Below are 20,409 nucleotides of genomic sequence, written 5' to 3'. Positions count from 1 at the left end.
TATCGCACCGTTCTGTTTAACACAATGCCACAACGCAGTGCTCCAACAATGCCCCAAACTACCACAGGTTCCACAGTGCTCCAGTATAACCCCATGTGAACATGCAGCTTAATCTATAGGCTTATGATTATGGAAAAAGCAACATACTGTTCTTCATATAATCCTTTTTTATTCACCTTGTTATCCCGAGATAACGACATAATAATTATTTCAGGATCTCGAGAAAACAACACAACTAATTCGAGATCTCGAGAAACCACAACCGTTATTCCGTGATCTCGAGAAAACAAAACAATTATTTCATGATCTCGAGTAAACAGCTGAGAAATGGTTCATTCAGGTGCGCCAAGAGACTTGTGATATGCTGACTTTGGGGCTATTTCTCATTCTGTATAGACGCAACTTTGGTCATTAGAATGTCAGGAATAATCGATCACCTAATAAGGCAATATTTTGTTCAGGGGTTGACACAGGGAGAGATTGCATTAAGTCTTTTAATAAGGGATCATTTCAAAATTAGTCCGCAGCACCTCCGCAGAAGACTGGCCCGGCTTCGTCTCTACCGACGGAGATACAGTGATCCAGCTGAGGTCACGGAATAATTGTTTTGTTTTCTCGAGATCACGGAATAATTGTTTTGTTTTCTCGAGATCTCGAATTAGTTGTGTTTGTTTTCTCGAGATCCTGAATTAATTATGTCGTTATCTCGGGATAACAAGGTGAATAAAAAAAGATTATATGAAGGGCCTCTTGCGGCTTCCGTAGTTATTGTACATAATTTGGTGAATTCTCAAGACAGTCATGAAGGGTTGTCCCTTTAAATTCAGAAATGTAGCAGCAGTGCTATAATCAGGAAATGTGTGCACACGTGTACGGCTTCACACTTAGGTGGTGTTTACATTAGACCGTATCAGCGGATCATCAGATTAACGTTTTTAAAACGATTCGCGTGCACACAGCAACACCAATACACGATTCGCGTGCACACAGCAACGCCAATACACGGATACGCTAATCACATGACTAATTAGACGGCACGCAAGTTGAAATGTGTCAGTGCGGCTCAGCGCGTCCTCCTCAGCGGCTGCGCTCCAAATCACTCCGCCCTGAACAGCGAGTGCCCTCTGGAGGGTGCGCACTCCGGCCCTGCGCAGCTCACAGAGCGCACGAGTGGAGCGCACGAGCAGTGATTCGGGACTGAGCCGCTGTGTGTGTGATCCCAGTGCATATTGGGCATGCGCAAGTCACTCACCACTTGCAAGTGGAAGGATGGCAAGCCTAAAGGCAATCATAACTACACAATGGGCAGTATTTGCATCTTACCATGAACAACATTAAGAATGGCAAAGCATTATATTCATACTTTTATACTCTTTAATGAAAAACAAAAAGGTGATACAAGGCGGAAACAATAGCAGGAAGTGAAGTCCGCGCCGTTTTTTAGCAGTCGCATCACATGACCAACGTGGCATGACCAACGCCAGCGAATCAGGAAGGTGGATGTCACAGTGACGTTGTCCAATGACGACGTCAGCTAGAGCTCAGCACTGCGTTTCCTCGTATCTCAATGTTTACACAGCACTGAATCAGATACGAACTGGGTTGAATACGTGGGCCCTGGCGGATTCAAGTTGTTCCGCCTGTGGAGTCGTTTCCCGGCGTTTTAATGTGAACGGATAGTGCATCCGTGACGAAAATGAGACGGATACGGTCTAATGTAAACACTACCTTAAGTTCATTCCAATTTTTCAAAATTCGGGGTACACCTTGGACAAGTCACCAGGTCATTACAGGGCTGACACATAGAGACAGACAACCATTCACACCTACGGTCAATTTAGAGCCACCAAATAGCCTAACCTGCATGTCTTTGGGGGAAACCGGAGCACCCGGAGGAAACCCACGCAGACACGGGGAGAACTTGCAAACTCCACACAGAAAGGCCGTCGTCTGCTGCTGGGCTCGAACCCAGAGCCTTCTTGCCGTGAGGCCAGATTGCTAACCACAACACCACCGTGCCGCCCACATGCATTCATTTAAAAGTTAAACATTTGGAGGCATGTTAGGCTACGTTCACACTGCAGGCTGAAGTGACTCAAATCCGATCTTTTCGCCCATATGTGACCTGTATCCGATCTTTTATTGACAATATGAACGACACAGATCCGATTTTTTTCAAATCCGACCCAGGCCGTTTGGATATGTGGTCCTAATTCCGATTCCTATCCGCTCTTTTCATATGCGACTTCAGTCTGAACCGCCAGGTCGCATTCATCCGACTTGCACGTCATCAACAAGCCACAAACGTCACTATTCTGCGCTGAAGTAGGCGGCGGGTCTCTCAAAAAAAGTTACAACAACATGGCGCATAATCACGGGCACAGATAGAGGGGGGGACGGGTGGGATTCGTCCCACCCAGATTTAAATTCACTTCGTTCGGTCCCTCCCACTTATAGGGAGGAAAAAACTTCTATGCTGTCTTTCTTTGCATAAGGCAAACCTCACGGAAAAATCAAAAGACTAATTACCATTCGGTTTATTGAGGTGCACAGCAGTGTATACATAGTTGCAACAACTCACATAAAACAAAACAAAGACTGATATTCGGTTGGTTGAGCTGCGCAGACTGCACAGGTTGCGAGCTCGAGCTTGGTTACTATGGTAACCCACAAGTTTGACAGGCATATCGGGGTTGGGGTTGGTTTGCTGGCAGCTTTGTCCCCCCCAGTTCCAAAAACGTATCTGCGCCCCTGCGCATGACATCAATGCGAGGGACGCTTCGGGCTGTGAAGGTTCTGAATCTTCTCAATGGAAGGACGCAGAGGTTAGGGAGCTGATTTCCATTTGGGGGGATGCAGCTATTCGAGCTAGATTGGATGGGTCATACCGCAACCGGGCGGTTTTACTTCCGTAAACACTGGCCATGCTCACTGCGTGTGACGTCGTCGTATCCTGCAATGCGCATGCGGAACACTTTTAGGTCGCTTTTCGTTCATACTGAGGATCACATACAAGTCGCATATATTTGTTAATGTGAATGACCTCACAAAAAAATCGGATTTCACAAAAAAATCGGAATTGAGCATTAAGCCTTGCAGTGTGAACGTAGCGTTAGAAATACTGCAAATACACTACTGAATATTTAGTAATATGTTGGATGAACACCAGTCAATCAATTTAATACATTTGAGAACCAGCAAGGTTTGCCCAAATGAGATGGTGAAATCTTGCAAAGCATTATAATGCTTGTAGGTTTTGTTTAAATGTTGAGGGTGTAGATGCTTACAGTTGCTTAGTGTCTCTCTGATTGCCAGGTGCTCTAGCCCACAGTGTAGGGCCAATTTTTTGACTTGGACTCCTCGCCACAGTTGGGTGTCGCATCATTGGGATTTGAACATGTGACAGTAAAGCAAGTGCTTGTCTGTTGTGCCACTCAGGAGCCAACATTGCTTTGCTTTTTTTTTTTTTTTTAATTTAAATATCAGCTCCCAAACTTCCTTACTACATGCTTTAGCCATTTGATAATTTGCTGATCATGGTTTCCAAGTCTCCACACACAGTACTGTGCAAAAATCTTAGGCCCATGTAAAAAATGTTGTAGACAAAAAAAAAAAAGAAAAATGTTTCAACATTTAAAAAAAAAAATACTATAAACAGCAGTAAGCCATAATAAATGAAACGAAGTCAGTATTTGGTGTGAGACGAGCCTTTGCTTTAAAAAAAATAGTAGTCTGAGGTACAGTGAGTGCAGTTTGATAAGGAAATGATCTGTAGGTTTTACTGAGCATCTTACAGAAGCAGCCCCAGTTCTTCTGGACACTTTGACTGTCACACTCGCTTCTTCATTTTGCACCAAAACCCAGCAGCCTTCATTATGTTTTCTTTTTTAATCTGAAAAGTGCTCTCTTATGGAATATGCTGCTCAGATACAAACACTTTTTTTAAATTTTCTCTGTAACATTTAATTTTGTGCTGGAAAATGAACGTTTGGACTCTAAAATGTTTTGTACTGGCTCGATAATGTACACTACTGTTCAAAAGTTTGGGGTCATTTGGGAAATCGGAGCACCCAGAGGAAACCCACGCAGACACGGGGAGAACATGTAAACTCCACACAGAAAGGCCTCCGTTGGCTGCTGGGCTCGAACCCAGAACCTTCTTGCTGTGAGGCAACAGTGCTAACCATGACACCACCGTATGAACTACTTAGTCCAGCACAAAAATCACCCTAACATACACTATATGGCCAAAAGTATGCAGACACCTGGCCATAAGTCTGTAAACTGGTTTGCATGTTTATATTGTACACGTACACTACCGTTCAAAAGTTTGGGGTCACTTTGAAATGTCCTTATTTTTGAAAGAAAAGCACTGTTCTTTTCAATGAAGATCACTTTAAACTAATCAGAAATCCACTCTATACATTGCTAATGTGGTAAATGACTATTCTAGCTGCAAATGTCTGGTTTTTGGTGCAATATCTCCATAGGTGTATAGAGGCCCATTTCCAGCAACTATCACTCCAGTGTTCTAATCAGGGCTTTGAACCAGAATTTTTTTCCTATTGGTTCGTTCCGAACAGAAACGGAATTTTAACGTTTCCGGTTTTGGGTTCCACCATTAAATAGACGTTCCCGAACCGGTTAGAACAAAAAAATTTCGTTCCCGGAACGGTTAATTACATTCCCTGTCAGCTGTTTAACAAATGGCTATAAAATTATGTCTCTGTCTCATCCAGCTTAAGCCAAATGTAGGCTAATTCTATTACAACCTTCATTAAATAAGACAAGAAATAATTCAAAACAATTATTATTTCAAATGTTGGCGATTTGGATTCTCAGTATGTCTTCCCATCTACACAAACAGAAAAAGTGCCAAAAATGAAAGATAATTCGTTTAGTGTGTTACCAAAGGCTAGTCAGGCCCTATAGAGGGCTACTGCATGACGTCACCGCGCCGCGAGATTTTGTTAGGTGCCATATTGGAAGACCAAGTACACATCTATGCAAGTACGTACATACATAAAACAAACTACACCTGAAATGTAGCCAGGGCCGGTTCTGCCCTAATCTGGACCGGGGTGCAACATCGCGCAACCACCCCCCCAAAAAAAAACAGTCTAAATCAGGACAACCATCACATAACTATAAACATTTTATATCAACTATTTTAACTAAATGGGCTATAATAAATAAGCCTGCAGGCAGCCACGGCGGGCTGCCTCAGAAAACTAACCATTCAATGACACAACTGAAAGCCTGCAGCCACGGCGGGCTGCCTTAAAAAGTAACCATTTGTCCTACCTTAAAACTCGTTTTGCATTTTCTGCCCCCTTTTTTGTATTTTCGACCCTCTGTTTATTTTCTTTCCTTTTCTGAAAACCCGATTTGTGTCCAGACATTTTGTTCTGCTACCAACGAACTAACTCGTCAGGTCTCGTCTCTCGAGTCCGCGATGATTCCCGTGGGAAGGGCAACAATTGATACGTTTTTACAAACAGCCAATAGGGAGGTTGCAACGTTCAGGCTCTTCTTTGCTCAGACACTCAGTAATGCACTTGCTGAGTAATGCACTTACTCACTTATTATCACGTGGAGACGTGATAGCAGTCCACCTCCCCGCTCTCTCCATTCAATCAGCGAACATCACACAGGAAGTGAACCCCAGCGGGTCATAGAAACTTGCGCAGGAGAAGAATGACTTTATTTGTTGGCTACAGAAACTTTGAGGAACGAAATAAAAACCGGTATTAACCGGTTACCATTATTTTTAATAAGCGTTTCTGTTCCGGAACATAAAAAATAATAAAGTTTCTGGTTTCGTTTCTGTTCCATGTGAAATAGAAAAAGTTCCCGGTTTTCGTTCCTTGAACCAGTTCAAAGCCCTGGTTCTAATGGTACAATGTGTTTGCTCATTGCCTCAGAAGGCTAATGGATGATTAGAAAACCCTTGTACAATCATGTTAGCACAGCTGAAAACAGTTGAGCTCTTTAGAGAAGCTATAAAACTGACCTTCCTTTGAGCAGATTGAGTTTCTGGAGCATCACATTTGTGGGCTCGATTAAATGCTCAAAATGGCCAGAAAAATGGCTTGACTATATTTTCTATTCATTTTACAACTTATGGTGGGAAATAAAAGTGTGACTTTTCATGGAAAACACAAAATTGTCTGGGTGACCCCAAACTTTTGAACGGTGGTGTAGAAGTCATAAAATAGAAATCTAGAACAAAGTTTGTTTAAAAAAAAAAAAAAATAGGGTGCCTAAGACTTTTGTACAGAACTGTATATTATATGGCCATTACACATGTATGTGCTTTTTGAACATCCCATTCCAGATCTAATCCTCCCTATGCTGTTAGTAACTTCCATTCCTCTGGGAAGGCTTTCCGCTAAATTTTGGAGTGTGGCTCTGAGGATTCAGCCACCAAAAGCATTAGTGAGGTCAGGTGAGGAGGTCTGGGGTTCAGTCAGTGTTCCAGTTCATCCCAAAGGTGTTCAGTAGGGTTGTGGTCAGGGCTCTGTACAGGACATTTGTGTTCTTCCACTCCAACCTTGGTACATCATGTCTTTTATGGACTTCTCTTTGTGCACAGGGGCATTGTCATGCTGGAACAGATTTTGGGCCCCTTAGTTCCAGTGAAGGGAAATTGTAATGCCACAGCGTACCACATACTGTATGGGTATGATGGTCAGGTGTCAACAAACAGTTTATTATATCTCCAGTTATACAGACTGGGAGTGCTTATTTATCGCAAACTCCGTCTGGCTGGTCTAATTAAGTTCTCAGGTGTGTTTGAACATTAACCAGTTTGGAATGATCATGATTAGTAAATTTGGCATACTGGTAATGTGCATCATTTCATCTTGGCTTTGTTAAGTGACCAAACGGGATCCAGGAAAGTGAAAAATAGATCATATATATCATCTTCTTCTGGCTGCTCCCGATTAGGGGTCGCCACAGCGGATCTTTCGTCTCCATTGCTCCCTGTCTTCCGCATCCTTCTCTACCACACCTGCCACTTTCATATATATATAACTCTTGGCCCCAGTCTACCCCATTCATCAATGAATAGAAGTGTGTTAGTGTTACTGGTTTGTACACATTGTGCCCTAGGTGTTGGATATAGGTGACAGTCTCACCATCCCAGATGAGTTCACAGAAGAGGAGAAGACAACTGGTTTGTGGTGGAAGCAGCTGGTTGCAGGTGCGATGGCAGGAGCAGTGTCACGCACAGGAACAGCTCCCCTGGACCGAATGAAAGTGTTTATGCAGGTACAGTCTATTGCAGCAGCTTTATCTCTATTTCTTTTATTTTTTGTGCTCTGTTTTGGGCTTACATCACACCTTCTCAGTGTATTTGATGAAATAGACGGCATCTGAGGTCGATGATGAAGAATAAATAGTAAGTAAAGCCATTGTGTTTTATTGTTACAGGTTCATGCCTCAAAATCCAACAAGATCAATCTGATCAGTGGGTTCAAGCAGATGGTTAAAGAGGGTGGCATCAAATCTTTGTGGCGGGGCAATGGTGCCAACGTACTGAAAATTGCCCCAGAAACAGCCATCAAATTCATGGCATATGAGCAGGTGAGAGATGAACATTTATCTGTAGTAGCCATCAGAGACGGGTACTCGAGTTTACAACTTGGACTTGAGTGGCACTTGTCAGTCGCACACGCAGTGACTTGAGACTCGACTCAGACTCGTGAACAAGCTTTATTTTATTTTATTGTTATGTTTTGGTACATAAACATAAAGGAAATGTCTGGCGAGCTGGCTGTCTTTCCTTCTCTTACCATCATATGTAAATTTGCATGCGCGTGGCCACCGAGAACCAACAACACTGTAACCATGGCAGCAAGCACACCTGCAACTGCGCCGCTTGCGATGAGGTTTGGCTGTAATGCCTTTGTTCAAAATGCAAACAAAAGGATGGCCACATGCAGGGTGTGCAGCGTGAAAACGCAGGATGCTGGATCAACCACGCCAACGTTTACAAGACACCTCAAAACACACCTGGGTAGGTCAGCCGGTTACTTGGTAATGTGAAAGACAAGTTCAGATTAGCGTCTATGGACGGTTAGCAAACATGTTTATGAACAACGTCAGCTACAGGAAGGTCATCCTACAGGTTTATTGTTGACCGCATAACGATACAGGTTTATTAGGATCCCATTACGCTGGGTTTGAGAAGTTAGAAGGATGTGCTAATTAACAGTAGATTATAAACTGTCCTTAGTTGGAGACCCAGTGAGGTTAGTGAGGTTATACAGGACGGTTATAGCCTAGAGGTCTGCGCGGGACAGAATTTTCAGTCCCGCTCCCACCCGCTCCCGCATTGTGCAGTCCCGCTCCTGCAAAGAATTATGATTTTCAGTCCCGCTCCCGCCCGCGCCTGCCATATTTTGTCCCGCCCACAAATCCCGCATGATGCAGACATTCGCGTTATTTCTCACGAAAGTTCTTGTCATTGGCTTGGGGAATTAAACATGCTGAGCTCTCCACTGACCGATCCTTCACCTAGTGCATGTAGCGAGGGTGCGCGTTGCCAGGCGGCATGTGCAGCTGAGGCTTTACAGAGATTCCCAACACACCTACCAAAATCTACAGTGGATATTAAGAATATTGTACATTGCACATAGCTTATATGTCACTCCTCACATTTACATTCTAGGAAATACAAGTAGGCCTATAATAAATTAATATAATTTAAAGACACAGCGTGATGGTGCCCCACCCCCTACTTTGAGTGGATTTGAGCATAAATATCTACAGCTCACGTTCAGGGGTGCGTTTCCCAAACAACCAACCAAGTTAGCATTAAACCAATATGGTACGATGCAAGTTTGAACTAACTAACATCCAAAAAACGACTGTTTCCCAAAGCTGTAGTACCAACTTGGTCTGAACCAAGTTGATTTGAACCAACACAGTTCAAACCACGAAGCACTGTGAGCTTCACTAGAGGAGCTCTGCTCTTCTGCCATGATCGGAGATCTCAAACACGGAAGAGCGGAAAGGAATCGGAAACGTACGCGAGATTAGACCACATCTGCAAATTTAGGCATCTTAAAATGTTTTTATTAATGCCAAATAAAATATCCAGCACAAATTATATATGATGGACATAAATTAATAATTTATAAATTTTATTTTAAACACGTTTTTAGTTAGCGGGACTGCAGCTTATCACCTCTCCCGCCCGCTCCTGCATTGTGCGCTCCCGCATTGTGCACTCCCTCTCCCGCCCGCAATGAGCTTTCAAAATTTGTCCCACGCCGCACTGCTTTGCGGCGGGTCCCGCGGGACTCCTGCGGGAGTGCAGGGCTCTATTATAGCCTACTCTTAAATATTGTTGAAAAATAGCTTATGGCTGTTAGCCTGTTGCTTGGCTAATAATGTTAGCAATATTTTCCTGTTACCTTGAGAAACGTTAGTTAATGTCCATTTTAACATTAGCTTAAAACCTGTTGTTAATAATAATAATTACCTCCACCAGGGGGCGAGGTATTGTTTTCAGTCGGGTTTCTTTGTTTTTTGTTAACGATATTACAGGAAAACGGCTGGATCAATCTTCATGAAACTTTCAGGATAGATGGGCATTCGTCTCAAATAGAACCTCCAATACTTTGAGGGTCATCTGGTCAAGGTCGCCAAAAAGGTCAAAATCATTTTTGTTGTGGCTACTGCTTCGTATAGAGGCGCTAGCCACTACGTCATCGTGCTGTAAGAGTATAACGATCGCGCACTGCGCATACACGTGTTCCGATTAAAACGGCCAGTGAGCATATACAATTCGGTTCACCATTCGAAATAAATGGACTAAAGAAATAGCTTACAGACATGTTTACGCTTATTACAAAGGGAAAGTGCGTTCCACTGAGCTCTAGCGCTGGGCCATTTCCGGGAAATAAGAGTTTGGGTCATGGCGACAGTGTGTGTATGTCAGCCTCGGTTCAGAAGTTTCAGTTTCAAAAACTGTAAGAGGTAAGAGTAGAATAATATAAAGCACAGACACTTGGTATATTTTACTTCTCTGATTTTTAAATTGCTCATTTTTGGATTACGCTTTATTTTTGTAGCTACTGCCTCATAGAGTAAATACTGTAGATGTGCTATATTTACTGTGTGGACATGGTATCAGAAAACAATTTTATTTATAAGCAGTAGCCAGGGCGGCACGGTGGTGTAGTGGTTAGCGCTGTCGCCTCACAGCAAGAAGGTCCTGGGTTCGAGCCCCGGGGCCGGCGAGGGCCTTTCTGTGTGGAGTTTGCATGTTCTCCCCGTGTCCGCGTGGGTTTCCTCCGGGTGCTCCGGTTTCCCCCACAGTCCAAAGACATGCAGGGTAGGTTAACTGGTGACTCTAAATTGACCGTAGGTGTGAGTGTGAATGGTTGTCTGTGTCTATGTGTCAGCCCTGTGATGACCTGGCGACTTGTCCAGGGTGTGCCCCGCCTTTCACCCGTAGTCAGCTGGGATAGGATCCAGCTTGCCTGCGACCCTGTAGAACAGGATAAAGCGGCTAGAGATGATGAGATGAGAAGCAGTAGCCACATGTACCCATAGGGTACCTATTTTTTTCACGATATCTTCCTTCATATTCATCATAAGTCTTGGGGTAACGTTTGACACTGGACTTAAATTTGATAAACAGATTAGTTCTGTTGTTAGAACGAGCTTTTTTCAGCTCCGTCTCTTGGCCAAAGCGAAGCCGTTTCTCAGTCGGCAGGATCTCGAGAAGGCAATTCATGCATTTATCAGTTCGAGACTGGACTACTGTAATGCCCTGTATGTTGGCCTCAGCCAGTCTTCAATTTTTTTTTTTTTAAAGATATTTTTTTGGGCTTTTTGCACCTTTATTGGATAGGACAGTGTAGAGACAGTAAATGAGCGTGAGAGAGAGAGACGGGAAGGGATCGGGAAATGACCTCGGGCCGGAATCGAACCCGGGTCGCCCGCATTCATGGTATGGCGCCTTAACCACCTGAGCCATGACGCCCCCCAGTCTTCAATTTTACGTCTTCAACTTGTACAGAACGCTGCAGCCCGATTTTTAACAAGCATGTCCAGACGTGAACACATTACTCCTGTGTTGTCGTCACTCCATTGGCTTCCAGTCCGTTTTAGAATTGATTTTAAACTTCTGTTGTTTGTTTTTAATGCCATCAATGGCCTGGCTCCCTCTTACTTGTCTGAGATTTTAACTATCTGTGATCATGGTAGGGCCCTGCGTTCTTCAGGTCAGTTTCTGTTAGAAGTTCCAAGGTCGAGATATAAACAGTGGGGTGATAGTTCTTTTGCTGTCGCTGCTCCCAGACTGTGGAACAATCTGCCCCCCGACATTCGCACCACTATTGATCCCGGCCTTTTTAAATCAAAGTTGAAGATCTACTTTTTTAGATTGGCATACAGTCCTGACTAGGGGAGTCTTGTTTTTGAGGGGTGCTTCGTTTCGTCTGTTTTATTTCATATACTTCTGAAAGGCTTTTGGTAATCTGCAGCACGGTGGCACCTTCCGCAGTCAAAACCTGTGTTTTTATGTGTTTTGGTGTTCTGTTTTATGGCTTTGATGTAAAGCACTTTGGGTACCTTTTGGTTATTGTAAAGGGCTATATAAATAAAATTTGATTGATTGATAAGTGCTACCGGGCGAGGTTTGTTTTGCCTGGTAACTATTTATTTATTTGTTTGTTAAACAATAAGAAAGTGGAAAAAAAATCACTTTCAAAGTTTTTCTTCAAAAATATACTGTAAATACTAAAAAATGTTAAGCCAGAAGGTTTTGCTATCCAGCCAACAAAGAAATGACTGACTGTTTAATGCTTTTTGATAATTGATGCTCAACACAGACAAACATCATATATCCTGTGGTGCAGACTGAAAAAAAAAAAACTGTTGCAGAAACAGTTATTAACTTGAAAGCTTTCGTTGTGTGTCGTTTCATATTGCATTGTGATAGTCTGTTTAAAGTGTTCATATATCAAACAAATAATCAATGCTGATAGCGTATGCTAATAGATGATGGTGTAGTAGATGCTTTGAGTTCCTTAGATATAGCAGTGCAACATAATAAGCAGACTAGATGGCAGGTAGCTGATGATGCAATGCTCATAACCACCAGAAGAGACTTGAGACTTGACTAGGACTCGCCCTTCAAAGACTTGAGACTTGACTTGGGCTTGTATATACAGCCTGGATTTTCTCTCAGGCATTAGCTGCCAGCTTCAGCTATTGCATTTCACTGTTCTCCATTAACACTGCTAGATGAATGAATGAGTATTACCCTGTCCACACTAGGGATTTTGTACCGATACGAAACTACTTTCGTACCGCAACACCTGTCCACACTAGCAACTATACCGGTACTGTAGCGGTATAACTGTATCGGTACGAAACCCAAAAATGTATGGGTTTCGCATCGGTACTGTAGCGCTTCGCTGTAGTGTGGGCAGATGAAGCGGTTCTGTATCGATACAAATATAATGCGCAAGCACAATGAACCATTCCTACGTTTTCCGGGTTATGCATACAATACAATACAATACGCACGTGCTTTCCAGCTGTAAAATGGCTCAAAACGACCGTGGCGCTACATGGAGCAAAGAAAGGGGGGGAGGGAGGGGGAAAGAGGGAGGAAGAGGGGAAAAGGGAGGGGAAGAGAAGGGAAGAGGGAGAAAGTGAGGGGGGAGAAAGGGAGATTCGTTTTCTTTGTTTCTTTCTCAACTGCCTCGCGCGTTTTATACGATTCGACTGAATAAATGACCACCAGAAATACAGACTGTACATTGACAACAAAAAGCACACACACGTTGTTTCATCCGCCATATTCTCGGAAGGAAGTTACTCGGTAACCACGGAAACATTTCGCGCACGCGCATTTCAACTTCCGTAAATGAAAACCGCAAACATTTCTCGCTAGTGTGGACAGATGCACTAAACTGTACCGGTATACTTTGTATCGATAGTTATACCACTTTCGTACCGGTATAAGTGTGAACACAGCATAAGACTTTTTGTGAAAAGTGCAAAAATCACAACCCTCGTACACTACCAGGCTGGTGTCTTTGCACAGTGATCCAGTAACGTGACCATGATCTCACTGACCATCTCTTCACTAGTACAAGAAGCTCCTGTCTACAGAAGGAGAGAAGATTCAGACCCACGTGAGGTTCATGGCAGGTTCTCTGGCTGGTGCCACGGCACAGACAGCCATCTACCCTATGGAGGTAAGAGCATAACCAAGAACTAAGCCTTATGTGATTTTATGTGATCAGTATTCATCCAAAGAACAAACACTAACCCTAAATCGTGAGGATAATTTCTTAGTTTTTGTTTTCTCCAGGTGATGAAGACAAGACTGACTCTGAGGAAAACCGGACAATATTCCGGAATGTTCGACTGTGCCAAGAAGATTCTGAAGAAAGAAGGATTGAAGGCTTTTTATAAAGGCTACATTCCCAATATCCTGGGCATCATTCCCTACGCAGGAATAGACCTGGCTATCTATGAGGTGCAGTTTCTACTCGACCAAGAGCCATAGAACATGGCAGATGTTTGTATTCAGGGCTAGTGTTAAGGCTTGTAGCTGTGCAAATCAATTAACCGAACTTGACAACAGAATGGATTTTTGGGACGGAAACATCTGACAGATTAATTTCAGTTGAAAAATGGCTCACGGAATATCTCGGTAGTGTGAGACAAGGTGTTAGCTGTCTGGTCTTTTTCAGCACACACACAGAGTACTGTGCAAAAGTCTTCGGCACATGGAAAGAAATGCTGTAGACCAAAAATGGCTTAAAAATGATGAAATGTTTCAACATTATAAACAGCAGTAAGACATAATAAATGGAACAAAGTCAATATTTGGTGTGAGACGACCATTTGCTTTAAAAAAAAATAGTAGTCTGAGGTACAGTGAGTGCAGTTTGATAAGGAAATGATCTGTAGGTTTTACTGAGTGTCTTACAGAAGCAGCCCTAGTTCTTCTGGACACGTTGACTGTCACACTCGCTTCTTCATTTTGCACCAAAACCCAGCAGCCTGGGCGGCACGGCGGTGTAGTGGTTAGCGCTGTCGCCTCACAGCAAGAAGGTCCAGATTCGAGCCCCGTGGCCGGCGAGGGCCTTTCTGTGCGGAGTTTGCATGTTCTCCCCGTGTCCGCGTGGGTTTCCTCCGGGTGCTCCGGTTTCCCCCACAGTCCAAAGACATGCAGGTTAGGTTAACTGGTGGCTCTAAATTGACCGTAGGTGTGAATGTGAGTGTGAATGGTTGTCTGTGTCTATGTATCAGCCCTGTGATGACCTGGCGACTTGTCCAGGGTGTACCCCGCCTTTCGCCCGTAGTCAGCTGGGATAGGCTCCAGCTTGCCTGCGACCCTGTAGAACAGGATAAAGCGGCTAGAGATAATGAGATGAGACCCAGCAGCCTTCTGTAGCAGCGAGGGCATGGTCGAGCGTCAGCTGTGAACGATGATGACGCAGGGTGAAGCAGCACATAACGTGATGAAATGCACCTGTGTCAAATTACTGGCTGTCTATTAACCTGTGTCTTTCGGACAGTCAGGAATGAGAGAGAGAGATGTGACACCCCGTCGCGTACGTGTGTTTGTTCTGTGAATGGTTAGTTAAAACTGTACTAAAATAAAAGAACTCCCCTGTTGTGAAGCCTGCTTCCCGTTCCTCTGTTTCCCAAAGTTAGAAAGTTGTTACACTGGTGCCAAAACCCGGGACTGAGGAACGGGAAGCAGGCGTCAGAACAGGAGAGTTCTTTTATTTTAGTATGCTTTTCAGTAACCATTCACAGAACAAACACACATGCAATGGGGTATCATAGCTCGCACTCGCTCGTTCTCTCTCTCTCTCTCTCTCTCTCTCTCTCTCTCTCTCTCTCTCTCTCTCTCATATATTCCTGACTGTCTGAAAGAGACACGTTAATACAGCGAGTAACTTGACACAGGTGCACTTCATCACGTTATGTGCCGGTTCACCCTGCATCCTTGACGTTCACAACCAATGCTCGACCACGCCCTCGCTGCCACGCCTTCATTACATTTTCTTTTTTAATCTGAAAAGTGCTCTCTTATGTAATATGCTGCTCAGATACAAACATTTTTTTTTCTGTAACATTTAATTTTGTGCTGGAAAACGAACGTTTGGACTCCTAAAATGTTTTTGTACTGACTTGATAATGTCCATCCATCCATCCATTATCTCTAGCCGCTTTATCCTGTTCTACAGGGTCGCAGGCAAGCTGGAGCCTATCCCAGCTGACTACGGGTGAAAGGCGGGGTACACCCTGGACAAGTCGCCAGGTCATCACAGGGCTGACACATAGACACAGACAACCATTCACACTCACATTCACACCTACGGTCAATTTAGAGTCACCAGTTAACCTAACCTGCATGTCTTTGGACTGTGGGGGAAACCGGAGCACCCGGAGGAAACCCACGCGGACACGGGGAGAACATGCAAACTCCACACAGAAAGGCCCTCGCCGGCCGCTGGGCTTGAACCCAGAGCCTTCTTGCTGTGAGGCGACAGCGCTAACCACTACACCACCGTGCCGCCCTAATGTAGAAGTCATAAAAGAGAAATTATATAACACAGTTTGTATGAAAAAAAAAAAAATAGGGTGCCTAAAGACTTTTGCACAGCACTGCGATGTATATTATTTCCCACCTATGAGAACGTTTTGCTTTCACGGTTATTCGTAATGCATTCATTACACTCACTGAACAACCTACTGATCACGAAGTCAGAAAGCAGTTGATATACCTATACAGCCCTGTTAAAATGACAGGTTTTTGTGATTAAAAAAATTTAAACCAGGGTACATGCCACCTTTAATATGATTACAGCTCCCGTTAAAATTCAAGTGAGAAACAAATAGAAACCTTTGAGGGAAAGACAAAGAAAAAGCTTACAATAGCCTAGCTGTATTAGTGTACACACCCCTTAACTAATGCTTAATTAAAGCATCTTTTTCCTGTAACACAGCGTTTTTGAGTAAGAGTCTACAAACATCTAGATTTGGTAATTTTATTCCACTCTTGCTTGCAAAAATACTCCGTATCTATCAGAGTGTGAGGGGATCTCCTGCGCCCAGCCCTCTTCATGTCATTCCGCAGGTTTTCAGTAGGATTTAGATCTGGACTCTGACTGGGCCATTTCTAAACGTTGATCATGATGTTCTTCTGAATCCATTCCTTTGTTAACTTGGATTAGCGCTTTGGGTGGTGGTTGTTGTACTAGAAGATGAAAATTTTCTTTATCTTCAGGTGTTTAGAGCTCTAGTCAAGATGGAGTTAGTCGCACCTGAAGAAAAGCAGCTCCATAGCATGATTCTGCCACCACCATGCTTCACCATGGTTATGGTGTTCTTTAGATCAGCCTTTCTCAACCGGGGTGCCGCAGCACCCTGGGGTACTGTCTGGCTTCGTTAGGGGTGCCGTCAAAAAATTATATATTCTAACATTTAAATAAATAAAATGAATTAAAATTCCAAAAAACAATAGTTACACTAATGCAGATCATCGCGGGCTCATGCATCATCAAAATTTGTCTCACGGCCCCCTTTCCCATGTCACTGCCGGGGTCAGCGTGACTGCGTATATTTTATATGGGGGTGCCTTGAGAATTTGCATACTTCTGAAGGGTGCCATGACTGAAAAAAGGTTAAGAAACGCTGCTTTAGATGACTGTCTTGTTTTTGTGTCAAACGTATCATTTGGAATTATGCCCAAAAAGTTCTACCTTGGCTTCACCAAAACACAACACCTTTTTCCATATGACTTTAGGCTTTATTTTCCATCCATCCATCCATTATCTGTAACCGCTTGTTCTGTGCAGGGTCGCAGGCAAGCTGGAGCCTATCCCAGCTGACTACGGGCGAAAGGCGGGGTACACCCTGGACAAGTCGCCAGGTCATCACAGGGCTGACACATAGACACAGACAACCATTCACACTCACATTCACACCTACGGCCAATTTAGAGTCACCAGTTAACCTAACCTGCATGTCTTTGGACTGTGGGGGAAACCGGAGCAAACACACAGGGAGAACATGCAAACTCCACACAGAAAGGCCCCCGTTGGCCGCTGGGCTCGAACCCAGAACCTTCTTGCTGTGAGGCAACAGTGCTAACCACTACACCACCGTGCCGCCAGGCTTTATTTATTTATTTATTTATTTATTTATTTATTTTTGTGAGAAAGGGTTTCTGCCTTGCCACCCTACCCCATGGCTCAGACATGTGAAGATGATGAAAGATTGTTGTCATATGCAGGGAGTGTGCAGTACTTCCCAGATATTTCTGCATTCCTTCAGTGTTGCTGCAGGTCTCTTGACAGCCTCCATGATGATAATTTTTCTTCTTGTCCTTTTGTCGATTTTGGAGGGAGGATCTGTTCTTGGTAACGTCACCGTAGTGCCCCGTGTTCTCCACTTGTTGATGATGGCCTTGACAGTGTTCCATGGTGCACGGAATGTTTTGTAAATCGTTTTGTACCACTTTCCTAATCAATAGTTTAAATGTCCCCCCCCCCCCCCCCCCCCCCAACAAAATATTACAATTTTTTTCAAATTTGTTAGTTATAATCACATTAAAGGTGGCAAAAGATGATGTGATATACTGTATGTTTTTTTTTTTTTTAATATATCACAAAAACCTGTTTTTTTTTGTTGTTTTTTTTTTTTGTATTCTAACAGGGGTGTGTATACTTTTTTTTTTTTAAATAATTGTATTTCCAACTTGGAAACATCCAATTATCTGTAGCCGCTTTATCCTGTTCTACAGGGTCGCAGACAAGCTGGAGCCTATCCCAGCTGACTACGGGCGAAAGGCGGGGTACACCCTGGACAAGTCGCCAGGTCATCACAGGGCTGACACATAGACACAGACAACCATTCACACTCACATTCACACCTACGGTCAATTTAGAGTCACCAGTTAACCTAACCTGCATGTCTTTGGACTGTGGGGGAAACCGGAGCACCCGGAGGAAACCCACACAGACACGGGGAGAACATGCAAACTCCGCACAGAAAGGCCCTCGCCGGCCACGGGGCTCGAACCCAGGACCTTCTTGCTGTGAGGCAACAGCGCTAACCACTACACCACCGTGCCGCCTGCTTCAAGCAGATATGTCATAAAATATAAAAGCCTGTTCCAATAAAGAAATTCAGGCCACGCAGCAGTGGAGGACAAGAGGGCGGGTACATGCAGGGGTTACAGAGAAATGGCATATTGTTAGAATCTTTGGTGCTTCTTCTTTTTGTTTTCTTTTCTCGTCCCAAGCCATTTTATTGTAGTACAAGAAAAAAAAAAATAGAAACATTGGTGACTTTTATTTTCTCTCTCTCTGTTTTTCATTCCCTCTCTCCACACAGACCCTGAAGAATGCCTGGTTGTCACACTATGCTACAGACTCTGCTAACCCTGGAGTACTGGTCCTGCTGGGGTGTGGTACGATCTCCAGCACATGCGGTCAGCTGGCCAGTTACCCTCTTGCCCTGATCCGGACACGTATGCAGGCCCAGGGTAAACTTTCACCTTGCGTACTAATCTACAAATTCATAGGCACATTCATATACAACGTATAGATCTTACTGCAAGTAAACTATAGTGATCTAGAAACACTTTAGTTGGAAAACATGTTGAAATTTGGGTGTCTCAGTGTGCTGATTTTTATTGTGTAATCTTTCAGAAGTTGTACTTTTTAATCCTGTTTGGATTGATACTAAAATGTGTTCAGTTGGGGGGGGGAAGGTGGAGAGAGTGATTCTTGTCTGTTTCTTATCCAGCGTCCGTGGAGGGCTCAGAGCAGGCGTCCATGACCAAACTGACAAAGAAGATTCTGGAGAAGGATGGCTTCTTTGGCCTGTACCGTGGCATTTTGCCCAATTTCATGAAAGTGATTCCTGCTGTCAGCATCAGCTATGTGGTGTACGAGTACATGAAGACTGGGCTAGGCATTTCAAAGTGAGGTGTATGTGTGCGTGTATTGGTGGGTGTAGCCAGGGGTGGAGGGTGGTTGGGGAAGGGGTGTGTGTGTGTTGGGGTAATACTGTTGGGAAGTTGCATGAGCCAAAGCGCATTTCGAAAGCGTATCACCACCTGAGTGGAACTGAGCTCAGTTCCTGAATACCAACAAACCAGTTTTCCAATCATTCATCGTGATAACATCTAACCCAGAGTATCCACTCGGGGTAGGCAATATGATTCGCATATATCTTGTGAAAATAGAAAATTTTATACCCGAAACATTGGTCTACTTTTAGGCTGGATTTCAATTTGAGGGATTTATTGCATGTAAGCCGAATTTGCCAAGTAGAACTTTCACATTTAAAGAAAAATGTCTCATAATGTAGTTTTTATATATATATATATATATATATATATATATATATATATATAAGTGTCATGATGTAAATTATTCGACGCCAAATTGTCCACATCTGCCAGTGTTTAAAGGAACAGTCCACCGTACTTCCGTAATGAAATATGCTCTTATCTGAATTGAGACGAGCTGCTCCGTACCTCTCCGAGCTTTGTGCGACCTCCCAGTCAGTCAGACGTGCTGTCACTCCTGTTAGCAATGTAGCTAGGCTCAGTATGGCCAACGGTATTTTTGGGGGCTGTAGTTAGATGCGACCAAACTCTTCCGCGTTTTTCCTGTTTACACAGGTTTATATGACCAGTGACATGAAACAAGTTCAGTTACACAAATTGAAACGTAGCGATTTTCTATGCTATGGAAAGTGCGCACTATAATGACAGGCGTACTAACACCTTCTGCGCGCTTCAGCAGTACATTGATATCTGAGCTCCGTATCAATGCGCTGCCAAAGCGCGCAGAAGGTGTTAGTATGCCTGTCATTATAGTGCGGACTTTCCATAGCATAGAAAATCGCTACGTTTCAATTTGTGTAACTGAACTTGTTTCATGTCACTGGTCATATAAACCTATGTAAACAGGAAAAACGTGGAAGAGTTTGGTCGTATCTAACTACAGCCCCAAAAAATACCATTGGCCATGCTGAGCCTAGCTACATTGCTAACAGGAGTGACAGCGCGTCTGACTGCGTCTGACTGACTGGGAGGTCGCGCAAAGCTCGGATAGGTACGGAGCAGCTCGTCTCAATTCAGATAAGAGCATATTTCATTATGGAAATACGGTGGACTGTTCCTTTAAAGTCTGACTCTGTTCCTTGAACCTTTTGTGCTGGAGGATTTTCATGGAAGAGATGTTGTGAAGCAGGGTTTTTTTCCTCTGGTTTGTTTTTTACGTCCTAAAAAAAAAAATCAGTCCAAGTTTTCTCAGGTTTAGAGGTTTTCTTTAAAAGATAAACAGAGTTCTAGTTCAAATAGCAAACAGCCAAAAACTCTGGAAGTCGTCTTCTAGT

The 20,409-nt window shown here is 43.6% G+C and overlaps 1 protein-coding gene across 1 annotated transcript in view; it reads left to right on the top strand.

Annotated features, from left to right (window-relative positions):
• Positions 1 to 19,506, top strand: part of slc25a24 (solute carrier family 25 member 24) — a 56,001-nt gene extending 36,495 nt beyond the window's left edge. The window contains exons 5-10 of the mRNA XM_060917443.1: positions 7,117 to 7,275; positions 7,438 to 7,590; positions 13,122 to 13,229; positions 13,346 to 13,513; positions 18,394 to 18,544; positions 18,808 to 19,506. Coding sequence (XP_060773426.1) covers positions 7,117 to 7,275; positions 7,438 to 7,590; positions 13,122 to 13,229; positions 13,346 to 13,513; positions 18,394 to 18,544; positions 18,808 to 18,989 — 921 coding nt within the window. The 3' untranslated portion in view covers positions 18,990 to 19,506. The remainder of the gene's footprint in view (positions 1 to 7,116; positions 7,276 to 7,437; positions 7,591 to 13,121; positions 13,230 to 13,345; positions 13,514 to 18,393; positions 18,545 to 18,807) is intronic.
• The last annotated feature ends 903 nt before the right edge of the window (positions 19,507 to 20,409 follow it).

Source organism: Neoarius graeffei, chromosome 3 (assembly GCF_027579695.1).
Source record: "Neoarius graeffei isolate fNeoGra1 chromosome 3, fNeoGra1.pri, whole genome shotgun sequence".
Lineage (NCBI taxonomy): Eukaryota > Metazoa > Chordata > Actinopteri > Siluriformes > Ariidae > Neoarius > Neoarius graeffei.
This window is presented reverse-complemented; position numbering and strand designations above follow the sequence as displayed.